Below are 24,360 nucleotides of genomic sequence, written 5' to 3'. Positions count from 1 at the left end.
GTTGGTCTCCTCTCCTGTCACGCTGAACGCCATCGCTCTCTGTAGGGATGAAGACTTGGAGGTCCTATTGCCAACCCCTTGGCCTCTCCTCAGTGTTGTAAGGCTTATGCCAAGGAGAAAGGAAGGGTCAGAGGCTGCCTTCAGGTGCCCCTGGCACACACCTTTCTGAAACCTTTCTCCAGCCAGCTGCTGCAGACAGAAGACATCTCTGGGAAGATGAAAGAAAGCTTGTTTCCAGAACTGGTAGCCCAAGCACTGCGCTTGCCTCCAGCCAAGGAGTGCCTGGCGCAGGCCCTTTCTATATCTCCCCAAGGCTTGGGCAGTGGGCCTGCCTTCCTCACCACCTAGCCATAGTCTTGAACCTGTGTGGAAGGAGGTCTTCTCCCTGTCCTGGAAGAGGACAGATAACTGGTTTCCGTTCTTTTGACTCTTTTAAAATTCTCTTTCTAAGTATGGCGTGTTGGGCCTGTTTTGTTTCTTGCAATCCTGGGCCTGAGATGAATGTGGGAGGCCCTGGAGGTGCAGGGAAGACGAAAATCCGCGAAGCATGAATGTGTGTGTCCCCTTGGCTGTGTCCCTGAGTCTGCTCTTTACGGATTCTCTGCTGGTGCTGGCACATGGGCTTTGTTCCCAAGTTTAGGAAGAGTGCTCTGGTCCCATCCTCCTGTCTCTAGGGCAGGGCTCTTTCCTCTTGTCTTCCCCCAGGGCCTGGCCTGGCTGAGCACACTCTTCATCCTTCCTGACTGTTGCTTTTTCTCCCCAGGGCCTCAGGCACTCCTGCATTTCCTGGGCTGAGGGGTAGGTGTTCTCAACGTTTAGTTTGCCAGCCTAACGCACATGCTCCCTGCTGATGGTAACAGGTGTGAGTGAGCCCTTCACACACCTGCGCTTTGTGTGTGTGTCTCTGCTCTCAGTTTCTTAATAGTGAATGCTGTTAAAAATAGGCACAAAATGGAAGTTTCCCCAGGATGGAAAACAAAAGGGGAAGTGCTCCTGTAATTGGGAGCACAGGGGGCCCCGCCAGAAGGACCCCCGCCTCAGCATCACTGCCTTAACCATGGCCTCCCCTCCCTCTCTCTGGGGTGGGAGGGAGTTCCTATCCCCATCTTTGTTTTCCCTGGAGGCAGGTGTCACAAAGCATCAGTAAACTGCTTCAGGTGCGAGAACACCACCCACTCAGGAGTGACCCCTGTTATCCTTTTCAATTTCCACCCACTAGCCAGTTTGCTTACACCAGGTGGTGAGGCAGCAGCTTGGTGTTCTGACGGGCTAGCATCTTTCCCTGGTATTGTGACACCACCTCCCTTCCTTGTCCCAAGGTTGTGAGGCCTTGTCTTTACCTTTGGTGTCACATGAGTGGAACAGGGTCCGCAAAGCCCAGTGTGGTCATTTCCCCGACATCATTCCCTGGTGCCTGCGGGATCCTGCCGCACGCAGGTGGGGCCAGGGGTCTTGCCAAGAACAATGTCTCCAGAAGGAAAATGGGAGCTTCTGATTCGAAGGCCCTGGCAGCTAGGCCTCTCTCCCAAACCACACCCTGAGGGTTAGCCCTTGGGCCAAACCATCTGCCATGGAGTCCAGCCAAGCTTTTCTGGCTAAATAAGCAATAAGAGGCTCTAAGCTGATTCAGTTCCTAGGACCCTTTCTGTCTTCCTTTGACTCTCCTTGTCTCCAGGTGAAGGAAGAGCCTGTGCCACCCGCTTTCCTATTAGGCTTGTCCAAGTGTTCCAAGGGACTCATGTCCAGAGCCCAGGGTAATGTGGTGGGAATGTCCCCGCTGCTTCTGCATGAAGCCCTGCTCTACAGGCCTGGTTTCTGCCAGAACCCTGCCCCCTGCCCCCTGCACTTCCTCACCAGAAATGCCACATTCCCTCTCACTCCCTCCTCTCTTCCCCAGAGAAGCAGCTCAGCCAAATAAGTCTAAGCAGGGTCCATCCTTGTGGACCAGAGCCAGCCTGGAGTCATTAAGTGCTTTCTGGTCTCCAGTTTCGGCGTGTGTTAGGGGCAGGAGGTGACTGCAAAACTTGTTCCGTAGAGGAATCAGGCCAGACTCAATTTTGGAGGAGGGTGAGATTGAGAGGGAACCAGTTCACCCCAGGTTCTGTTCTGGGGTTTCCCACCAACCCTTCCTGTTTGAGGCTGGTCTCTGGGAAGCAGTAGGCCACCGTGCCTGGTCAGCCCCAATTCAAGCCATGCCAGGAATCTGCCCACCTGCCAGGTTCAGTTCTATAAGGTGCCTCTTCAGGGACACAGTGTGTCTCTCTGATTGGGCTTCTAAATCAAAAGCCTGATGTTCGTGTCCCTCTCATAGGGGGAGCTTTGGACACAGGACCAGTTTGGACAGGGTCAAGGAAGAGTTTCCACTCTGCACATTGTAGAGAGGACACTCTGTAGGCCCATGGGTCCCTTACTATAGAGGTTGAGTAAACTTGCCTTCAGTTAACCTGGGACCTCCTGTTTATTTCTCTTTTGCCTCCCAAAGATTTTGACCATTTTATAAGTGTATGAATTCACCTCTGTTAACAGTGGCCTAGAAGCTTCTTTGTGCTAGAAGCATGGGTAATCTAAAGGCATTCCCGTGGAAATGGAGCTTATTCTATTTTGCTACCCTTAACCCTGTTCCTGAGGCCTCACTCAGTAAGGCAACCCCCTTGGAAGGCTGTCCTGCATCCCAAGTCCCAGCCAGGTCAAGTGTCTGAGGAAGGTAAGCCTGTTTGCCCCTTCAGGTCCTCAGCTGGTTACTTACCACTGTTGTCCTTCAGTTACCTTTTTTGTAAAATGGGGTTTTAAGTTTTGTCCTTTTTTTTTTTAATGCTGGTAAGTACTTGCATTCAAGCAGGGGAGGGGAAGCGGAGGTCTGGCCCCTACCCCATTCCTTTAATGCTGTGGGGACCTGCCTCTTGAGCTGACCCTTCTCTTTGAGCCCCAGGAACTTCTTTGCTTGTAGTTTCTCCAGCCTGACATGTCCCATGTCGTGCCACTTTCAAGATGCCGCTTGGAGGGTGGGGGAGATCTACTTCCCTCTGTGACTGGGCTATGGGGTTCTGACTACCTTGCTTACAGATTCATGGTTTGATAAATTTGTTGTATTCAAAAACTTGAAATATAGGACGCCATTAAGTGTCTGTTTATATTTTTGGAATATTTGTATTACTTACAATTAATTAATAAAAGTGGGTTTAAAAAACCCATCCATGAATGAGAGCTGCCTCCTGATCCTGCTGTTGTTCATTTGGGCACTTAACCCCTTCTTCCCTCAAAAGCCCTCTGTGGTGATGAATGATGAAGCCAGAGCGCCCAGGCTGGGAGGCCAGCTACGGACTCAGCACAGGGGTTGTGCTCCAGGTTACAGAAGTCTGGCTATGTTAGCTCTTCCCTGGCCTCCATGTGGAACCAAGCCCAGTGCCATCCAGGTGCTTAATAAGCATATGCTTGGGGTCTTAACTGACTTCTAGGGAGGAACCAGAAGCCCCAAGGGACTTGGACTCTTCTTTCTTCTGTGCTCCTCACTGATTTTCCCAAACTAGGAGCCCTGAAACTCAGCCCAGGGTAGTTCCTGGTACTTAGTAGGCACTGAGATACTGATTGGATGGTTTTGCCCAAGGGGCAAAACAGGATGATGTAATAACATACTCCTGGCCCCTCTCCCAGACTGCCCCTCCGAGAAATGCCCAGCTGGGAGGGGCTTGCCAGCCTGGACATCCCAGGTGCTCAGGGGGCAGCCCCAGCCCCTGCCTCCTGTCATCAGTGTAATGTGTCTACATCTCCAATATGGCAAATTTCATATCCTCCCACCCTCTTTCTGCATTATTGATGGCCTGTGCACTTTTAAAAAAATCAATTAGATCAGGGCGTGGAGCTGGAGTTAAAAGAAGCCTTTAAAAGTCTGCACTTCTTGTTTTGCTGTTTTGAATAGGAACAGATAAAGCTTTCCCTCTGGTTTGAATAAGTCAAGCCCAGGGCTAGGTTGGCTGTGATTGGTCAGGACTAAGAAAATGCGGTTAAGATGCAAACCCAAGCAAATATAACCCAGTGTCTGAGCAGCCATTACTGAGCTAAGGCAGCAGGACCGGAAGCCTCCCGCTTTTGGGTGGTTCCTCAACACTAATTATCCGCCAAAAAACTGGGAAGACTGGTGAGAGAGAAAACAAGGTAAGGTCTTTTTGGTTTATGGGTGCATGTCAGTAGAGCAGTTTTACTGAATGAGGAAGAAAAGAGGAGATGAAAATTTCCTTAGCTTTGTCTTCTTCGATGAAGCTTTTAAAGGGTTGAACCAGGAGTTTGTGACGAGGTTTACAAACTTCATGCTGAGAATCCGAGGTGGTTTTTAGAGACCGCTAAACATTAGGACACATTTTCAAAACAAAGATGGGAAAGACCCCCTCCACCCATCTCAGAAAGATTGTATGGGGCAAGGCAAAAGTTAAAGCCAGCTTCCTCTGCTTGGCGTCTGTTCATAGACATATTGGTAAGAATTAAGAGCCACTGACTTTTAACCTGGGATTTCAAAACTGCACCCCACCCCAGGGGCTTGTGCTGTGGTCTCAAAAGGAGGAGGGAGGGAGAGACTGAGCTTTGGGGCCTTGGGTGTCACAGACGGAATCACATTTTCTGGGTGTTCTGGTATGGCAGAGTCCCTTCTTTGAGCATGTCCTTTGCTGCATTTCGAGGACCCTCACCCAATGAGTGTCTCGACTGCTAGTTCCTGCTGGGAACTGGGACTGCTTTTGGCCTCTGGACTCAGTACTAATTAGTGCCAATCAGTTTGACTTTTACCAGGTTAATACTTCTCCATTTCCAAGGAATGAGTTCATTGGCCCTTGTCCCCTTCCCCTAGCTGGGTCATGGCATTTTCTTTTAATACCTGGAATTCAGGGTCTGAGGAAAACCTGAATAAGTATTTCCTGGCAACTCTGAGCAGCACAGGGTGGGGCACCAGTTATCAAATTAAATCCTCAAACACCGGCTGCGCTGCCTCACTGCTCTGCTTTAGTCCTGCTATAGCAGTTACACAAAGGCAGTTTTTTGTTTGTCTTTTGTGGGGTTTTTGCCAATGTCCATGCTAGATAATGGCACACATTCTCCAAACCTAGCATCATCCACCAAGCCTCAAGGAAAGAATGGCCAGACATGCTCTTCTTAACAAGCACAATATGCCTCCAAAGAGCAATAACCCTCCCTCTTTAAAAAAAAAAAACAAACAAAAAACTTATGCAAATCTATCAAGCCCATCCTTTGCCTCTTGAGAAGAAAACTCAGTGACGGGTATCATCAGCTTGCAAGCCCCTTGAAAGCAAGAACCAGGTGGGCATTTTCATTATATAAAGCCTGTGTGGCCATGGACGTGTGAGGGGCTTGACAACCCCGACACACCTCAAACAGAGATAGGGCACAATCCACACTTCTCTTTACCTCCTCCTCCCTCTCCCCACCCTGCCTTGAGGGCAGCCACAGCACTGCTGGCTGGGTCTGTGAGAGGGGGTGTGGAAGGCCGTCCGCCCATAGGCCCCGACCAAGCCATGCCCACCTGCCCCAGCTGGCACCCTGAACACTTTGTCCCAGTTCCACCCCTGCCACTGTACTTTCCCTTTAATCCAGTCAGGCACAGGGAGTATATTAGTCATATGACAAAAGCAGGATGGGTAGTCTTGAGGTTTAGGATAGTTAAAGTCTGGAAAGTAAAAGCTCAAGGAGTTGACTGTGAAAGGACCTGGCAAGCAGGGAGTCTGGAGAGAGTCAGAGGGAACGAGCAGGAGAAAAAGAAACCCAGTTTAGAAATATTATGATGTAACGTTTTCAGCTGCATGCACCACTGAATTTAGGTAAGTTAGGAAGGATTGCAGACGTCAGAGTAACTGAGTAACTCAAAAAGAGCACAGGTTTTAAGATCAGACACGGATTTCATTCTAATGTGTGATACAGAGCAAATTATTTAACCTCTCTGCACCTCAATTTTCCCACAATGTAAGATGAAGAAAATGGGGAGTTCCTGTTGCAGCATAGCAGTAACAAACCCGCATGGGATTCGGATTTGATCCCTGACCTCACTTAGTGGGTTAAGGATCCGGCATTGCTGTGAGCTGTGGTGTAGGTCGCAGGCATGGCTCCGATCCCGCACTGCTGTGGCAGTGGCATAGGCCAGAGGCTACAGCTCCAATTTGACCCCTAGCCTGGGACCCTCCATATACCATGGGTGTGCCCCTAAAAAGCAGGAAAAAGAAAGAAAGAAAGAAAGAAAGAAAATGTACTCAGCTCATAAGAAAGAAATGAGATACCTAAAGTGAATCAACACAGGGCTTAACATACTTGTCATCCCTTCAGTAAATAATCATGGCTGTCACCAGAGCTCTTAACAAGGGAAGTGGCAAGTGGAAAGCAGAATTTCCTGTGGGGACACCCAGGCGAGCCAGGCTTACAGCGTGAGGTTGGACAAGTCATTTCCCTCATCACTGTGAGACAGTGTAGGGATGCACCACAAGGATGTGGTAGGAAGGCTGACAAGAGATTGGGAAGTGACTTAGGAGGAAAGCTGGCTGCATATCTGCTGCAAGAGAGGCATCATCTCTCCACTCGCTCTGTGATGTTTCAGTCCTGGGAAGACAAGCACCATGTCTCTGAGCAGCGCCTTTCGGGCTGTGGGCAACGACCCTGGAATCATCACCTGGAGGATAGAGGTGAGCTGGGCTGGATGGGGGCAGACTCCCATCTGCTGAATGAAGGCACTTCACGCTCCTTAGTCTCCTGCCTGCGGTTCGGCAACACCAGAGAGCATGTTTTCCTATCCTTGACCCCTCCTGGGTGGCTCAGAGCAGGTGGGTGACAGGTGAAGGAAATGTCCTTTGCCTTGGGGAGCAGGGTTCCAAGCAAAAATACGCTTCCCCATTATCCAGCCATCTGGTCAGTGAACCTGCACTTCCAGTAAATACCCTGGAGAGATGGGTGGGGCCTGAGCTTCCACAGGGCACTCTGGCTCCCGCAAAGTGGTAGGGAGGGTTGGAGGGTTTTGCATAGATGGGGCCCTGCTGATCTATTCTCCCACTCAGGCTTGAGCCCCTCTGGCTGACCTCGAGCTCCAGCAGTCCATAGCTGGGAATCACCCTGGCCTGGGCAGTACTACCTGCCAGATATGAGGACCCTCAGCCCCACCCCCACCTCCCCGCTTTAGGCCCAGTGAGTGGCTGCCCCAGAAAACCCAGAGGTGATGCCCCACCTCACCATCCTCCATCAGGAAGGGAGCCATAGCTCTCTAGCAAGCCGCTCAGAGCTTGTGAGGGTACAGGTCACTCCCACTGTTTTAAGGCTCCCAGTTCATTTGAAAACTAGGAAGTACTGGAGTTCCTGTCATGGCTCAGTGGAAATGAATCTGACTAGCATCCATGAGGATGCAGGTTCGATCCCTAGTCTCACTCTGGATTAAGAATCTGGCGTGGCCATGAGCTGTGGTGGTGTAGGTGGCACACGCAACTCGGATCCTGCGTTGCTGTGGCTGTGGTATAGGCCAGCAACTGCAGCTCCGATCCCTAGCCTGGGAACCTCCATATGCCGTGGGTACGGCCCTAAAAAAAAAAAAAAGAAAAAAGAAAAAAAAGAAAACTAGTAAGTACTAAAAGAGTTATGCAGGGGCACAGTCTTTAAGGCATTAGCCTGCTGTGGCCTCCTTTGCCTAGCAAAGCAATAAAGTTTTTTCTCCTTCACCCCCCACCCCAAAAAAAGTGTTATGCAAATTGTGAGATATTTAACATACATATTTTATACAGAATACACTCAAATATGACTGCAGATGTACCTAATTGGAGACAGTTATGAAAGTCCACATCTGAGGCCACATGAATGGCCCTCCTGGAACAAGCCAGACACGCAGGTGACAGACACATCAGGGCTCTAACCCAGACTCTAGAAATATGGACCCCTCAGCATGGAGCCCCACACACTGCTGGCATGCACCCCCCACCCCCAAGCCCCACAGAACCCCGGCACGCTGTTCTTTCAGAACTCGGCCAGCACTGGGTGGCTGGAGTCAGCGCTGGAGGCACTGGTACAGTGGCTCAGAGGCAGCACTCTTGTCCCTGCAAAGGACTGAGGTGGCTCCTAAGACTCCTCAGGGTAGCAAGATGACACCAAGCAGGGAGTGGGAGGGGAACGGGGTGAGGAGAGGCACACAGACTCACATCCACAGCAGAAGCCAGAGGGATGGCTGTGCTAATCCTGTGGCTGGCTGCTGTGCCCCATGGGGTCATCTCCCCACCTCTCTCAGCTGCCGGTGCCAGTGATGGAGAGGAGAGGAGGCTTGGTGGAGGATGGAGAGGAGGGAGGGAATGCAGCCTATATACACACTCCTTGTCCTTCCAGAAAATGGAGCTGGCGCTGGTGCCCCTGAGCGCCCATGGCAACTTCTATGAGGGGGATTGCTACGTCATCCTATCGGTGAGCACCACCTCCCCCATTTCCATGAGCCCCTCCCCTGAAAGCCAGTTCTGGGGCTCCACTGGGAGATCTCATGAGGTTAATCAGGACCTTGGTATCTGTCTTGACAACTTCCCCAGTGTTACATGGAACAGGTCTCCAGTTTGACTATCAAAGGCCATTCTTAGGCCCGGGTTTTAATTTAACTTTTGCACCAGAGGGTAGGGGTGTGGCCCTCAGCCTGAATCTCAGCAAGGATCCCAAATAGCACTTCTCCCTCCTGGGCCCAGACCCCAGCTCTAAGCTTCGGAGGAAAGCCAAATAGATACAAGGCTGCCTGTGGCCTCAAAGTGCCCACACTAGGTGAGGAAACCATCTCCCACGTGGACAGTGCTGACAGTGCTGCCGATGGACGGCAGCTACACCAGCTGTGTAAATGCAGGGGCACAAAGGAGTGCCAAGAAAAGTCTGCGGTCCCATCTAGAAAAGATCCCTGCTGGGGCCCATTTATTTTGGGAACAATAAACTGTCAACATCCCCCAAATGTGGGGAAGGATTTGGGCTGCTAGGCCTTAAGCCATGGAGCAGGTCTGCACAGGGCACCACAAGGAGGGACACGACATAAGCCACAGTGGGCCACATTCTTCCCACACCAGAAGGGCCAGCAGTGAAGGGGAGGCAAGCTAGCCCCTAACCTGACCCCTCTGGCTATCTCCCAGACCCGGAGAGCGGGCAGTCTCCTCTCCCAGGACATCCACTTCTGGATTGGGAAGGACTCCTCCCAGGACGAGCAGAGCTGCGCGGCCATCTACACCACGCAGCTGGATGACTACCTGGGGGGCAGCCCTGTGCAGCACCGGGAGGTCCAGTACCACGAGTCCGACACCTTCCGCGGCTACTTCAAGCAGGGCATCATGTGAGTAGCTATGCACAGAGCAAGGATGCAAACGCAGTTTACTGAAGGGGAAACCCCCAGCAGGACCAATACATATATGGAGAAACTAGTCAGAGAAATGCAAATCAAAACAAAGCTATCATTTCCTCCTACCAGAGCAGCATCAATTAGAGCCGAGTGGTACCAAGCGATGGCGCAGGTTGTGGGGAGACAGCTGCCCTCGTGCCCTGCTGGCGGGAGTCAGGACTGGCCTGGCACTCCCAAGAGTAGTCTGCTGCCACTGAGGCACATCCCACCTCTGGGGTAGAACCCAAAGGAATTCTCACCTTCCCAGGAGGTCCACAAGGGCACAGGAACCAGAAAGTTCACAGCAGTATCATTAGTGACGGTGGGAAGCTGCGGGCAATGTGGAGTGCCTACCGCAGGGAGACTGGACAGGAAAAATACTCCATGCTACCAACAAGTACTATGCCACAGCTGGAAGCAACAGATCAGACCCACATCTGACATGTGGACAGACCTTAAAAACATGGGGCTTAGGGAACACAGCAAGAAACAGGCTTGAAATATAGAACAGAATGCCAATTTCTGTTTAAAAAAATACACAAATACAAAACAACGGACCACAGTTCACTAGGATAAAAACTACAAGAGAGATGTTAAACTGTTAGGATGGGACATTTCCTTGTGGCACAGCAGGTTAAAGAGCTGGCATGGCCACAAGAACTAGCCCAGGAACTTCCACCTGCCAAGGGCACAGCAGCAAATAAATAAATATATACCACTGTTAGGATGGATGCCTTTGGCAGGGAGAGGAAGCAGAGTAGCATATACATATAAAAGGGAATACATTCTTACTACAAGAGAGGGGTCTCATAAAGGCCAATGATAACTTTCCCTGGATTAAGGAGCTTGATTACCTCAAAACTTTGCACTTGAGATTGAAAACAAAAGAAATTCCACTGAGGAGGAGGGTTCTGAGGCTGGCCCAAGGCCAGTTTTTTGCAGGTCAGCAGTCCCCACTGACTGAGGACCTACTGGGCACAGAGCACCATACTGAGTCACCAGGGAGCCCAGAGACAAAGGCCCTCTGCTCTCAGTGGCTTTCTGTGCACCCTTCATGTGCCAGATGCCTGGAGGATGCTGGGCTGGGGTGAGTGCCAGGGGTGAGACAGCTGATTCCTGGACTGAGTTGGTCTTGAGGCACGGTGTCATTAATGCTTCTGTTCCTGCCTGACTTGTGCTCCTCTCCCCATCACATATGATACACAGTTCGTAGAACAAAACAAGTTCTTCTGTGCTGCAGGGACTTTATCACTGATACATCCTCTATCTGAAGAACTAGTCCTCCGATTGCTGGTTCCTACTCTTTAATATCTCAGCTCAAATGTCACTCCTTCAGAGAAGACTGCCCTGACCACTCTCAAAAAGCACGTCACTGAGTCCACCTCTGTGGCCGTGGTGACCACCAACTATATTTACCTTGCTCATTTACTGTTGTCACCTACATAGGCAGAGGCTGCATCTGTATAATCCACAACTGTCTTCCTAATACCTGGCGCACAGCAGGTGCTCAATAAATAACCAAATGGGAGTTCCCTGATGGCTCAGCAGATTAAGGATCTGGCAGAGTTCCCATCGTGGCGCAGTGGTTAACGAATCTGACTAGGAACCATGAGGTTGCAGGTTCGATCCCTGGCCTTGCTCAGTGGGCTAAAGATCCGGCGTTGCCGTGAGTTGTGGTGTAGGTCGCAGATATGGCTCGGATCTGGCGTTGCTATGGCTGTGGCATAGGCCGGTGGCTACAGTTCCGATTAGACCCCTAGCATGGGAACCTCCATATGCTGAGGGAGGGGACCTAGAAAAGGCAAAAAGACCAAAAAAAAAAAAGGAAGGATCTGGCATTGTCATTGCAGTGGCTCAGGTCGCTGCTGTGGCGCAGGTTTGATCCACACGCAGCAAGTGTGGCCAGAAAAGAAAGAATGAATGAGTGAATAACCAAATGGATGTTCCCTCAGCTACAAGAAGGGGGGCGTGGCCTCTGGGATGAAGCACGTGGAGACCAACACCTATGATGTGAAGCGGCTGCTACACGTGAAGGGGAAGAGAAACATCAGGGCCACTGAGGTAAGTCTTGCCCCATCTGCCCTGGGCCCAGGGCCTCTCTGCCTGGCACCTAAGAATTCCTCCTGAACAACGTCTGTCTCTCATCTGCAGGTGGAAGTGAGCTGGGACAGCTTTAACCAGGGTGATGTCTTCTTGCTGGACCTTGGGAAGGTCATCATCCAGTGGAACGGCCCGGAGAGCAGCAGCGGGGAGCGCCTAAAGGTGCAGCTGAAGGGGCTCAGCGCTCCCTCCTCTCCCCCAGCCTCAGGGGCTTGTGCTCCCGCAGGTGCCCTTTCCTCCTTCCTTCCTCACTGGCTCTTCCCTGCCCTTCAAACCAGACGCCTGCCTTTGAGCGGCATCTGTTTCAGAGACAGGCCATGTGTGCGAGGCTGGGACTCAGCCCGGACTCTTCAGCATTGGGGTAACTCCTGTGTCTGGGATCCAGGCTGCTTCTCCTGAAGCTGAGAGCTTCCTCGGGCTTCTCTACAGGCTATGCTTCTGGCAAAGGATATTCGGGACAGGGAGCGAGGGGGCCGTGCTGAAATAGGAGTGATCGAGGGTGACAAGGAGGCAGCCAGCCCAGAGCTGATGAAGGTCCTTCAGGACACCCTTGGCCGACGCTCCATTATCAAGCCTGCCATCCCTGATGAGATCACAGATCAGCAGCAGAAATCAAATATCACGTTGTATCAGTGAGTAGCTAAGCCTGACTACTAGTTGGAAGCTGGGGAAGGGGAAGGTATCCCCTAGAAACGGAGGCACTTCTGCTCTGCTCCTCTACTGGGGTGCAGGAGCCTGGCTTTTTTTCAGTCTTTTGCACATGCAGCTTTTACAAGGAGCTCCCTGTTCCCTGAGCAGCTACCATCTGCTCTTGTTAGCAACTCTTTCTTCCTGGTCTCTGGGGGCGACTGTTCCTTTATTCTGGTCTATATGTGCCCAAGGGTAGGGATGGATAACGTTCGGGAGAAAGATGCACAGAAGTCTCCTCCAGGGAACAGAGTGCATCACATTCTTCTCTGCATTCAAGCTGTGCCTGTCACAGGAAGTCAAACTCTACCCAGGACCTCCATAAGACAGAGCCAGGAAATACTGAATTGACCATACGATGCTTTGAAGAAGAGAAGGCACAGGTTAATCTCTCTCTTTTTCTCTAGTGTCTCAGACTCAGCTGGGCAACTGGCAGTCACAGAGGTAGCAACAAGGCCTCTAGTCCAGGAGTTACTGAACCATGATGTAAGTAGAGCTTGGATGGGCTTGGCTTGGGGTACCCAGACCTGGCTTTAGAGGCAGACCCTGAAGAAAGGTTTTCCTTGTGGTTTGTCTCAGTAGTAACCACTTTTATCCCCATCTATCTGCTTCAGGACTGCTACATCCTGGACCAAAGTGGAACCAAGATCTATGTGTGGAAAGGAAGAGGAGCCACAAAGGTTGAGAAACAGATGGCCATGTCTAAAGCCCTGGTAGGAGCTACGGTCACGCAATGTTGTTCAAAAAAAATTTTATCCGTAACACCTCAGATGTGCTCAGAGAGCCATACTAGGCACTAGAACACAGAACACTGCAGTTATATACACAGACTTGGAAGTCAAATCAGGGTTCAAATCCAGGTTGGTTTTTTTTCAGGACCACACCATGGCATATGGAGGTTCCCAGGCTAGCGGTTGAATTGGAGCTATAGTTGCTGGCCTATGCCACAGCCACAGCAATGCCAGGTCCAAGCCACACTGGCGACCTATACCACAGCTCATGGCAACGCCGGATCCCCGACCCACTGAGCAAGGCCAGGGATCAAGCCTGCGTCCTCATGGTTACTAGTCAGATTCATTTCCACTAAGCCATGACGGGAACCTCCAAATCCAGGTTTAATGCCATCTCATGGGGTCGTTAAGAGGATTAAATAACATGTGTAATGCACTCAGAACAGTACCAGGTACACACATCTGCTCAATAAAAGGTGGCTATTATTCTTGAAGGAGATATCACATATCAAGGTCAAGGACTGTGTCCTCAAGGAGCTTATGATATTGTGCAAACCCACGCAGCTGAAACAAACAGGATGTACTTATAAAGCAAAAAATGTGCAAGCGAAGGTGGTACAAAGTCAGCAGAGTATGAGAGTGCTGGAAGAACACAGTATAGAGGATCTTGCAAAAAAAAAAAGAAAAATCGGTAACAATCTTGACAGGCTAATGAAGAGATGTCAAACTGTTCCGCTCAGTCCTTCCCTTAAGGCAGGTGACTTGGTCCCTAGGCAGAAATGAGTTAGAATTGGACTCTGATTCCCAGAAGGGTGCAGTCCTACTAACTGGCCTCTCCAGGGTACATCACGGCCAACAGAACCCAGTGCATTCCCTGACTGATCTGCCCTTGGGTTCGGGGGGGGGGGGGCTGGTTTCTGCAGAATTTCATCAAGATGAAGGGCTACCCTAGCAGCACCAACGTGGAGACGGTCAACGATGGTGCCGAGTCGGCCATGTTCAAGCAGCTGTTCCAGAAGTGGTCGGTGAAGGAACAGACCGTGGGCCTGGGGAAAACGTTCAGCATTGGTAAAATTGGTGAGATTGCCCCCCAGATCGTCTTCTCACTGCTGGGACTCTAGGAATGCAAGCACAGATGCCTTTCACTCACTTGGCTTCTCCCGACCCTTTTCTGTGCAGCTCAAGTTTTCCAGGATAAATTTGATGTGACTCTGCTGCACACCAAACCAGAGATAGCGGCCCAGGAAAGAATGGTCGATGACGGCAATGGAAAAGTTGAGGTAAGCCCAGTGATTCACATCTCAGGGCGGGCAGGCAGCACTGGCCCTCTGGGCTGCTCTGCTGTAAAGGAGAGGGCAGGTGATTCTGTATCTGCTTCGCTGTCTTTTTCTTTCGCTGTCTCTGGTGCCTTGGAAGTATTCTCTAAGAGGTGTCTGAGTTTTCCCACAATTCTTCAGGGAAGTGCAAGGTAGATTCCCCAGTGTGTTGAAAACAACTCACTTCGCAGATATATTCAAATCATCTCTGAGCATGATGAGGATGCAGCTGATTAGGGATGGTCCAGTTCTCGGGATTCAAATCATGCAAATGTGATAAGGCCTCACCACTGGGAAAGAGGCACCAGAGGGGGAAGGGGTACTCTCAGTGGATGTTAGCGCCTCACCCAGCTGGAATCTGCTAAGCATGGCCCAGTTCCCTTCAGGTAGCTAGCTGTCTCTTCAAAGAGGACTCCCATCTCTGGGGAATTTTGTCTCCTTTTATGCCCAGGTCTGGAGAATTGAAAACCTGGAGCTGGTCCCCGTGGAGCATCAGTGGTATGGCTTCTTTTACGGGGGAGACTGCTATCTGGTCCTCTATACGTACGAGATGAATGGAAAACCACACTACATCTTGTACATCTGGCAGGTAGGTCAGAGGCAGGCTCTCAGCTTTGGGTCCTGGTGCTACCTCTGGCCACTGAGCTGGGGCCAGGGGTAGCAGCGACCCATCTCGACCCTCTCACCATGGCAGGGCCGCCACGCCTCTCAGGATGAGCTGGCAGCCTCGGCATACCAAGCAGTGGAAGTGGACCGGCAGTTTGACGGGGCCCCTGTGCAGGTTCGGGTTACCATGGGGAAGGAGCCACACCACTTCATGGCCATCTTCAAAGGGAAGCTGGTTATCTTTGAGGTGAGAGCCCTCAGATAACATTCTAAGCAGAATGCTCAGAACCAGCAAGCCAGCAGGGAGCTGCAGGAGAGGAGAGGAGGCCTGGGGAGGGGGGCTTGGGGTCGACACAGATAGACAAGAAGGAGGTGAATCTCTCTAAGATGCTGAGGTGAATCCCGACTGCCTAGGGCTTCAAATCCAAACCGCTGCCCAATTCATGTGGAGGGTCTTTTATTACCTGGCCCATGTTACCTGTGCAGGCACATGACCCTCAACTCCTAACCTACACACTCCACTCCAGCCAGATGGGTCTCATTAGACCTCACATCTGCCACATCATTCCAGATCCACCTGGCCCAGTGAACGTGCTCCCTCAAGTTCAAGTCCTACTTCTTCCATGAAGCCCTGGCTGAAGCACTACCAGGAACATATAATGTCATGCTTGATATACACATGTCCTAGTCTTGTCACTTATTAGCCAGGTTTCTAAGCCTCAGTTTCCCCTTCTGTACTGTGGAATAATACCTACCTCACAGAATTATTATGAGGATCAATAAAATGATGTAGACAAGGTACCAGCACAGAGCCTGGCATATAACCAAGGTCTCAAAGTGAAAGCTAATATTATTGGTACCATAACTCCAGCTCACCTCAACCTCTCCCAGTTAGCCTAGAAGCTCCTCAAGGGCAAAGACAGTATTGAATCCATTCACGTCCTCCACAGCACAAGCCCAACACTCAGCATACCAGGTGCACCTTAGATCCAGACTCTGCTTTTCTCTCTCTCTAGGGTGGGACTTCTAGGAAGGGAAACGCTGAGCCTGATCCTCCCGTAAGGCTTTTCCAAATTCAAGGAAATGACAAATCTAACACCAAAGCGGTGGAAGTTCCAGCCTTCACCTCCTCTCTAAACTCCAATGATGTTTTTCTGCTGCGGACCCAGGCAGAACACTACCTGTGGTATGGCAAGGTAGGATGGCTAGCCCGGCGCTCATACCAGCCCCTCAGAGGCCAGCCCTGCGCCCACCCTCCTGTCAGCTAAGGCACAGGAATGAAAGAATAGGCTGGAGCAGTCCTCAAAAAGAGGAGCCTTCTCTTAAAGGATCTTTAAAGGGACCAACAAGGTTCCCCCCAAGCAGGCCTGCGATTAGAAACTAACAGCACTGCCCACACCAGGAGACCATCCATAAACTTCTAGAGAGATGCGAGTTGAAAAAGTCAATCTTTCCACACCAACCTGGTGGACTGTAATAGGACAGGCATTATTAACACTGAACAAAAACATTAAAAATGTGACTTTTGTCAACTGAGATTGCACCTGCATTAAAATGCACTAAAACTGTTTTACAAAAGAGAACTGAACAGGAAAAGATGCTCAATATCATTAGTCATTAAGGAAATGCAAATGAACACCCATGAGATACCACCAACACATCTATCTGAATGACTAAAAATTAGAGTTCCTGTTGTGGTTCAGCGGGTTATGAACCCAGCTAGTATCCATGAGTATGTGGATTCAATCCCTGGCCTCACTCAGTGGGTTAAGGATCTGACATCTCTGTGAACTATGGTGTAGGTTGTAGATGTAGCTCGGATCCCATGTTGCTGTGGCTGTGGTGGAGGCCAGTAGCTGCATCTCCGATTCAAGCCCTAGCCTGGGAACTTCCATGTACCACACGTGCAGCCCTAAAAAGAAAAAAAAAGAATGACTAAAAATTGATGATATCAAGTGCTGGTGAGGATGAGAGCAATAGGAATTCTCGCACACTGCTGGGAGGGATGCAGATAAGGCCTTTGACCCAGAAATCCCACACCCTGGGCATTTACCCATGTGAAATAAAAAGTTATCTTCACACACAAACCTGTACACAAATGCGAAGAGCAGCTTTACATGTAGTCACTAAAAACTGGAAGCAAATCAACTGAGGAACAGCTAACAAACAGTGGTGCATCCATATAATGGGATACTACTCAGTGAGCGACACACAGGAAAAAGCTATTGATACCCACAACTGCAAGGATGAGTCAAATGCATTATGCTAAGTGACAGAAGCTAGACTCAAAGCCTACATAGTGTATGAAAAGGCAAAATTACTGTGATAGAGAACAGACCAGTGGTTGCCAGAGGTTAAGGATTCAGGGAGGGTTTGACTACAAAGGGGTAGGTAGCCTGAGGAAATTTTCTGCAGGAGTGAGACAAGTGGTCTGTTTTTGTTGGTGGTGGTGGTAGTAGGATTCTATGCATTCATCAAGAGTCATAGAACTGTACGGCAAAAAGTGAATTTTCCATATATAATTTTTAATTTTAAATTTCCTCTTAAAAATTTATCAAAAATTGGTGCTAAAATTCCAACTGAAGGTGAAACAAAGGTGACTTGTCAATATCTAATGTGGGTTTCAGAGTCCAGACCTGTCCTTTGCCACCACACTGGGTTGAATAACCCTCCCCACTCCCACCCCACCCCTACCACCCCTGCCCTTCCCAGCACTGAACAAACCCATCAAGCTCCCTGTCGTGCGGTACTCTGATACTGTGGCACTGTGGCTTGGTAGCTGATCCTGGCTGCACTGAGCTATTAGTCTCCGATGCTCTTTTCCTATATCAACGTGCCTGTGTGTGACTAACATCTGTGTTCTCAGGGGTCTAGTGGGGATGAGCGGGCGATGGCTAAGGAGCTGGCCAGGTTTCTCTGTGATGGCACCGAGAACACCGTGGCCGAGGGCCAGGAGCCGGCTGAGTTCTGGGATCTGCTGGGAGGGAAAACTCCCTGTGCCAATGACAAAAGGTACAGGATCACAGCATCCCCTCCTCTTGGCTCCCCCTGCCGCCCAGACTTGTGAACTGCACATGATTTCTACACAGCTCAGTTCCTCTGAATGAACTGTATTGCAGATTACAGCAGGAAATCCTAGATGTCCAGCCCCGTCTCTTTGAATGTTCCAATAAGACTGGCCGGTTCATTGTCACTGAGATCACAGACTTCACCCAGGATGACCTGAACCCAGGCGATGTGATGCTCCTGGACACCTGGGACCAGGTAAGACATGGCCAGAGAGCTTGGGACAACTGACAAAGACCCTCAAAGTTTAGGCTATTTTTTGTGTAGTCTCTCTTCCCCACCCCTCAGATAAAGCCAGGGTAGCCCTGGACCACCCCCAAGTCAATCAAACATTTGTCAGTGGGAAGCAAAGGAAGAGCCTGCTGTTTGCCAGGGCTGGAGAGAACAGAATGTCGTTTAAACTTACTCTCTCAGGATAGTGTCCTGGGAATTTTCCCACCTTGCTCTGGGGAAATCAGACCATCCTATCGTCATGTACTCCATTCTCTCAGGACCAAGAGCGGCAGGCTCTACATCCAAAGATGTGGGTCTTTTAGAGAATAAAGGGATACGAGAGGGAGATCTTCAAGGCAACCCCTCTGCCACATCCCATTTTCTTCAATTCGGCCCAGCAAACATACTCAACACCTCCTCCATTCTAATCACGGTGCTGGGTGTGGTGTCACCAAGGCAAAGGGCCTCATCCCACTCTCAGTTTAGAGGCTGATGGGGGATGGAGGAGACCAGACATAAAAACACCACTTTATTACGATGCAGATGTGTACGAGGTGACATGGGAGCACAAATTAGGGGCACTCAACACAGTTTAGGGACTCAGAGAGGACATTCGGGAGGAAATGGCTCCCAGACGGAATCTCAAAGGATAAACAGGCATTAATCAGGTAAAGAAGGCATCTCAGGCAAATGAAAAGCAAGGCTTGAAATAGTCTAATATGTAGGGAACTAAAAATAGTATTATCAGAGAGTAAGACAGAGCTTTACCCAAGAGATGAAGCTAAAGAAGTAGGTGTGGGCCTTACCTCTGACGTCAAGAAGTTTGAAACTTACCCTGGAAAGCTACTGAAATTTAAGCAGATGAGTGACATGGTCAGATGTCACTTTAGATCACTCTGCTAGTGTAGGAGAGGAGGGACGGGCATGAAGGGAAAAAGACGACTGCACGTTGGGAGGCCAGTTGGCCGACTGCAGTCGAAATCCAGTAAGAGCAGAGGAGCAGTGGGGCAGGGGTGGAGGGATGGTGCGACTTGACGAAAGCGGAGGAGATAAACTGGCTAGGTTCTGGCGGTATGGAAGGCATTTAGGGTGACTCCCAGTTACGGTCTTAGGTGATTAAATGGACTCCATTCACCAAGAAGGGAGATGGATACAAGTTTAGAACAGAAGAGCTACATTTTGGGGATGTTACAGTTGAGGTACTTGGAGACAGCCAAAAGGAGGTGTTTTTCAAGAAGCTGGAGCCAGGAAGCTGAAGTTCAGAGAGAGTTCAGACCTGGAGACGTAGATTTGGGAGACACACAAACCACACATCAAAATGGTCCTGAGAAATCCTCTCTGCCGAGGCAGTGAAGTGCTGATGGGGAAAGACAGGGCAGCTCCTGGGATCTAGAACTCAGTCCTTGCTATGAGCACATTAACACTTGAGCTCTGCCACACCAGGTGTTCTTGTGGATCGGGGCTGAAGCCAATGCCGAGGAGAAGGAGCGAGCTCTTGCCACAGCCCAGGAGTACCTGCACACTCACCCCAGTGGCCGAGACGCCAGCACACCCGTCCTGATCATTAAACAGGGCTATGAGCCTCCCACCTTCACAGGCTGGTTCCTGGCCTGGGACTCTCACATTTGGAGCGTAAGAACAGAGGGAACGGGGAAGCTGTTCTTATGGCGGGGTGCTCGAGGGCTGTGTTCCCCCTGACTCCTTCACCCCTCCGCACTTCCTACGTTTCTCTTTCACTGGCACCACAACGCTAAGTCCATTAGAGAAATCACAGCTTGTCTCAGGAACTAGCAGTATGTGAAGTGATAAAGTTTATAAAGCATGTCCACACACTTTACTTTTTGGGTTTCTCATCCCGATAGAGAACATTGTTTCCGTGTTAGAGAGGAGGAAACGTGGGGGAGATGTTATTCGGAGGACTGAGGGGCCACCAGCAAAGAATGCAGATCATGTTTAAGTGCTCACCTTCCAAGCCTGCATGGACCCTGAAGAGGGGATTTTCATTTTTGCTTATCCCTGAAATGTCTTCTGATTTCCCTGGCTCCTTTTTTTTTTTTTTTTTTGCATCTCTCGAGGGTACAGACCAGGCCTAAGACATCCTTCCCCTCTGAGAAGCATCTCATCCTGTGTTTTCTACCCCTTCTTTTCAGGCAGGGAAATCATATGAACAGTTAAAAGAAGAGCTGGGAGATGCTGCTGCTATCACCAGAATCACTGCTGTGAGTTTCTCGAGGAGCAAGTAACACAGGCAACCAGAGCCAGAGAGAAACAGCAAACGCCACAGTTGCCATGTGACCAAAAGTTCTATTACGTCCTTCTTAGTATCACACTGGTGGTCTATTTTGATATGAAGATTGTTTTAATCGGTAGAAAAGCAGGTCCTAGAGCCAACTTCCTTATTTTACTGCCTTCCAGAATTTAGAACAGACACGCTGTTTAAAAAACAACAAAAACACAAATTTTATTATTCGACAACTCTGTCATTCAGGACAGACTAAATTTATTGGCAGTATTTTTCAGAAATAATAAGCTTCTGGAGTTCCCTGTGATGCAGTGGGTTAAGGCTCCTGCATTGTCATGCAAAAACTCAGGTTGCTGCTATGGCACAGGTTCAGTCCCTGGCCTGGGAACTTCCACTGCTGTGGGCATGGCCAAAAAAGTAAATAATAAGCTTCTAATCTAAAGGGCATGTTTATCAGTTTCTGACAGTGGCGCCCAGAGAAACTCAGGCCACTGCCTCTATGTTAATGGCCAAAACAAAGATAACTTCTGGCCAGGAATCCAACAACTCATTAACATCAGAACAAGTGCATGGCACCACTGTCCCAACCACCTCGCAATTTTGTCTTTGTGCTCCACAAACTCAAGATTTCAAAGCTAACAGCAAGTAGCAGCTTTAAAATATATTTAAGTGTGACTTTAATTTGAAGTAATTTGAAGGCTGGAAATGTAGAGCCTAAGTAAAAGAAGGGATGGATTACAGTATTTAAATGAGGTTTAAGCACAACATTTATGCCAAACTAGCTAAACAGGATGTGCCTTAGACTTACTGAATCAGCTTCCCAAGAAGGAACCCCAAATCTGAATATTTTAGATTCTCAGATGATTCTGACATGCAGCCGGTTTAGAGGACCATTACCCTAAAAGATGATTATATTTAATGGTAAAAGCCAAAATGTTAAATATCATACACAGAGAACTTCAACTGCACAGACCTGAACAGTCTTTTAGCCTGTGTCTATGTTCTTTCTTCCACAGGACATGAGGGACACAACCATCCCCCTGGATTCTGAGCCAAAATATTACCCCATAGAAGTTCTATTGAAAAATCAGAATCAGGAGTTGCCTGAGGATGTGAACCCTGCCAAAAAGGAGGTAAGTGGCTGAAGGAACTGTGTGATGTTAGTGGAGCCTTCCAGGAGGAAAGCACCATCTTGGTATATGGCCCAGGACAGATCTGGAGCGTTGTCAACACTCAACAGACATCTGAACTACCCAGGAGCTCAAGCCAAAAACCCAGGGCTCCTTCTTGATTCTTTTTTCTCACCGCCCACATCAATCCATCCATCAGCTAGCCTCCATCCACTACTTTCCATCTCTCTGCTGCTCAAACGATCACGGACCCCTACAACAGTCCCCGCTGCCGGTTTCTATGCATCCCTAAAATCTGTTCCCCACATAACAACCAACAGGCCTCTACTACAACAGATGACACTCTTCTATATAAGCACCTCAATGCTTCCCACTGCACTTTGAAAAGAAGCCAAAGTCCTTTTAATGGCCTCTAAGCCCCTATACAGTCTGGCCCCTGCCCACCTCTAATTTCATCTCACAGACCACTATACCCTCTTCACTGACTGCCCTTCAGCCAGTGGCGGCTTCTCTATTCCTTGAACATGTGCATTCCAGCCTTTGAGCCTTTGTGCTCGCTACTGCTCCTGCCTAAAAAAAAAAAAATGTTTCTCCCAGATCATCAGAGAGCCAGCTCCTCAGCCGCAGCGTCACCTCCCTGGAAAGGTCTTCCCCATCCACTCTGACACTGCCTCCCTCGCCCACTCCAGGCCTTTACACTTGGTCGCTTTATCTGCTTTGTTCACCATCACATTCTCAGCTTTTCAGCACTTAAAATGGTCCCTGGCAGATCACACACAGGCCTGAAGGTATGGTTGATTGCATTAACATATGTACGTTGAATGAATTCATTTATCTTCCCCTCGAAGGGGAAGAGCCTCTGGGTTTTCCACAATGTATTATCTAAGTTCTTAAGTATCTGGACCACAGCTTCCTTGAAAACAGAGACCATAACTTAATAATTTTACTTGGACATCATTAATAAATAAATGTTAGGAGAACTTTATGCTCTCAACAAGATCCACCTGATCTTGCATTTGAAAATGTCTAGATGAAAATGGCAGACAGGGGTATAAAGCAAGATCACTCGATTTTGTTCTCCATTCAGCCAAAGCCTAATATTTAGAATTCATACATAATATATAACCCAGTTCTTGTCCTTCTGACAAGACACTGGTGCCAGGTGGGACTGTGAGAGCTGCAAGTCGTTGGCACTTCCATTGGCCAAAGTGCAACCCCGCAAGCTAAAGAACTCTCCAATGAATAATTTAAGTCTATTACAGACCTCCTGAAAAATTCATCCTACTTCTCTTTTTAAGAAACTACCTAGGACTCTCTTGGCCCCACTCTCCCCACCCCATGAGCATGGACAGGGGCCTCCTAACTAGAAACTCTGTTTTCTCTCTTAGAATTACCTCTCTGAACAGGACTTTGTCTCTGTGTTTGGCATCACAAGAGGGCAATTTGCTGCTCTGCCTGCCTGGAAACAGCTCCAGATGAAGAAAGAAAAGGGGCTTTTCTGAGGCAAACACACACATCTAGATATTGCAAGACCCCGCAAGAGAGCCAACAGTGCCAATGTCAAGAAAGAATTTATCTACTGATTTCTGCCCAACACCCAGCTACTCACCATAGATACAGTAGGGTCTTCAAATCACAGCATGTTCTCCATTTTCTCATCCCTGCATTCCTTAGTTGTTACACGCCTAAAATGCTAACTACCCACTTTTTAATTTTTGTGGCCTTCTGGCTAAAACTGCATGAATCTGGAGAAGTCAAAAATAACAGAACAAAAAACCTAAGTTTAAAGTATTTAATGTTGGGGCAAGGACCTAAGTTTGTTTTAAAATTTAAGATGGGTATTTCCTGTTTAACCCACAAATCATTGAAGTTATTCACGTATACACCTTAAAGTCAAAATCTAAATGCTCAGATCCGTATGTGCCAGAGATTTTTTAAATTTTCAAATAAAGATACCCGAATGAGCAAATGGGAGTTCTTTTCAGTAGTTTTGGGCTGCTTGTTATGGTAACCATTTTGTTATCCTGGGAGAAATGTCTCAGTACTGGGGAAGTAAGGAGGCACTGCTAAGCAAGCTCTCTGGGTAACCAGAATTCCTGTTTCTGGCACAAGAATGCCAAAATCTGCCTTACAGCTGTCCAGGAAACCTCAGTCCCCACCCATCCACACCCCATTATCCGGAAGAGAAACAGGGCCGTGTGTTATTGATTTTAGGAACGAGGCCAAAACCAGTGTGTCTACCACCACGGAGCCTTCAAAGCACACTACAGACAACAATAAATGAACCACATTTTCCAGACAATTCCAAGTTTGAATCAACAATTCCAAAGTAACCCATGTGGCAAAAGTCATGTAACTGGGGAAGTTCCAGGAGCGAAGCATAGTCCAGAGCATCACAAAGCCAAACTGAACACGGGAGTTCTATGCCACAGGAGGAGGAGGATGGAATGAGTTACACATTTTAGGGACACCTTAATAAGTCTGGTTGAAGGGAGCAGCAGCACAGCTGGAGATGCCTGTTCCCCAGACACTGTCAGTTACTTCACCAAAGCCCACCGGGGGAATTCACGTCATGGTGCAGAGGTTAACGAACCCGACTAATATCCATGAGGATAAGGGTTCAATCCCTGGCCTCACTCAGTGGGTTAAGGATCGAGCGTGGCCATGAGCTGTGGTGTAGGTCGCAGACGTGGCTCGGATCCCGAGGTTGCTGTGACTGTGGCATAGGCCTGCAGCCACAGCTCCGATTCGACCCTGAGCCTGGGAACGTCCATGTGCCCCATGTGCGGCCCTGAAAAGACAAAAGACAAATATAAATAAATAAAGCCCACCTGTTGCTTTCTAAAACCTGCCACAAGCAAGGCACAAAAAAGCTAGACCCAGCATTACGAAAACAAGGAAAAAA

General features: G+C 49.2%; 1 protein-coding gene across 5 annotated transcripts; it reads left to right on the top strand.

The window, feature by feature from the left end:
* Nucleotides 1–4,031: 4,031 nt before the first annotated feature.
* On the top strand, nt 4,032–23,424 carry AVIL (advillin). Of its 5 annotated transcripts, XM_005658862.4 has the most exons (20): nt 4,032–4,152; nt 6,590–6,674; nt 8,350–8,424; nt 9,123–9,319; nt 11,317–11,425; nt 11,516–11,626; nt 11,894–12,096; nt 12,559–12,637; nt 12,766–12,864; nt 13,806–13,959; nt 14,062–14,162; nt 14,650–14,787; nt 14,893–15,051; nt 15,821–16,000; nt 17,671–17,816; nt 17,924–18,068; nt 19,527–19,715; nt 20,234–20,302; nt 21,342–21,458; nt 22,844–23,424. In XM_005658862.4, exons 2-20 carry the CDS (start codon nt 6,609–6,611, stop codon nt 22,955–22,957), a joined length of 2,451 nt encoding a protein of 816 aa, XP_005658919.2. In that variant the 5' UTR covers nt 4,032–4,152; nt 6,590–6,608; the 3' UTR covers nt 22,958–23,424. The 5 variants fall into 5 exon arrangements, 3 of the variants coding, with proteins under 3 accessions (XP_005658919.2, XP_020947556.2, XP_013847609.2); XR_014803430.1 differs by lacking the exon at nt 17,671–17,816; XM_021091897.2 differs by lacking the exon at nt 4,032–4,152 and having other exon boundaries at nt 6,587–6,812.
* The last annotated feature ends 936 nt before the right edge of the window (nt 23,425–24,360 follow it).

The sequence above is a fragment of the Sus scrofa genome, chromosome 5, assembly GCF_054392235.1.
Source record: "Sus scrofa isolate SSC_HxYL_T2T_F1_AM1 chromosome 5, Sscrofa_HxYL_maternal_Yorkshire_Landrace_v2.0, whole genome shotgun sequence".
NCBI classification, from domain to species: domain Eukaryota; kingdom Metazoa; phylum Chordata; class Mammalia; order Artiodactyla; family Suidae; genus Sus; species Sus scrofa.
The sequence above is the reverse complement of the archived record's forward strand: the minus strand, read 5'-3'. Positions and strand labels throughout refer to the sequence as shown.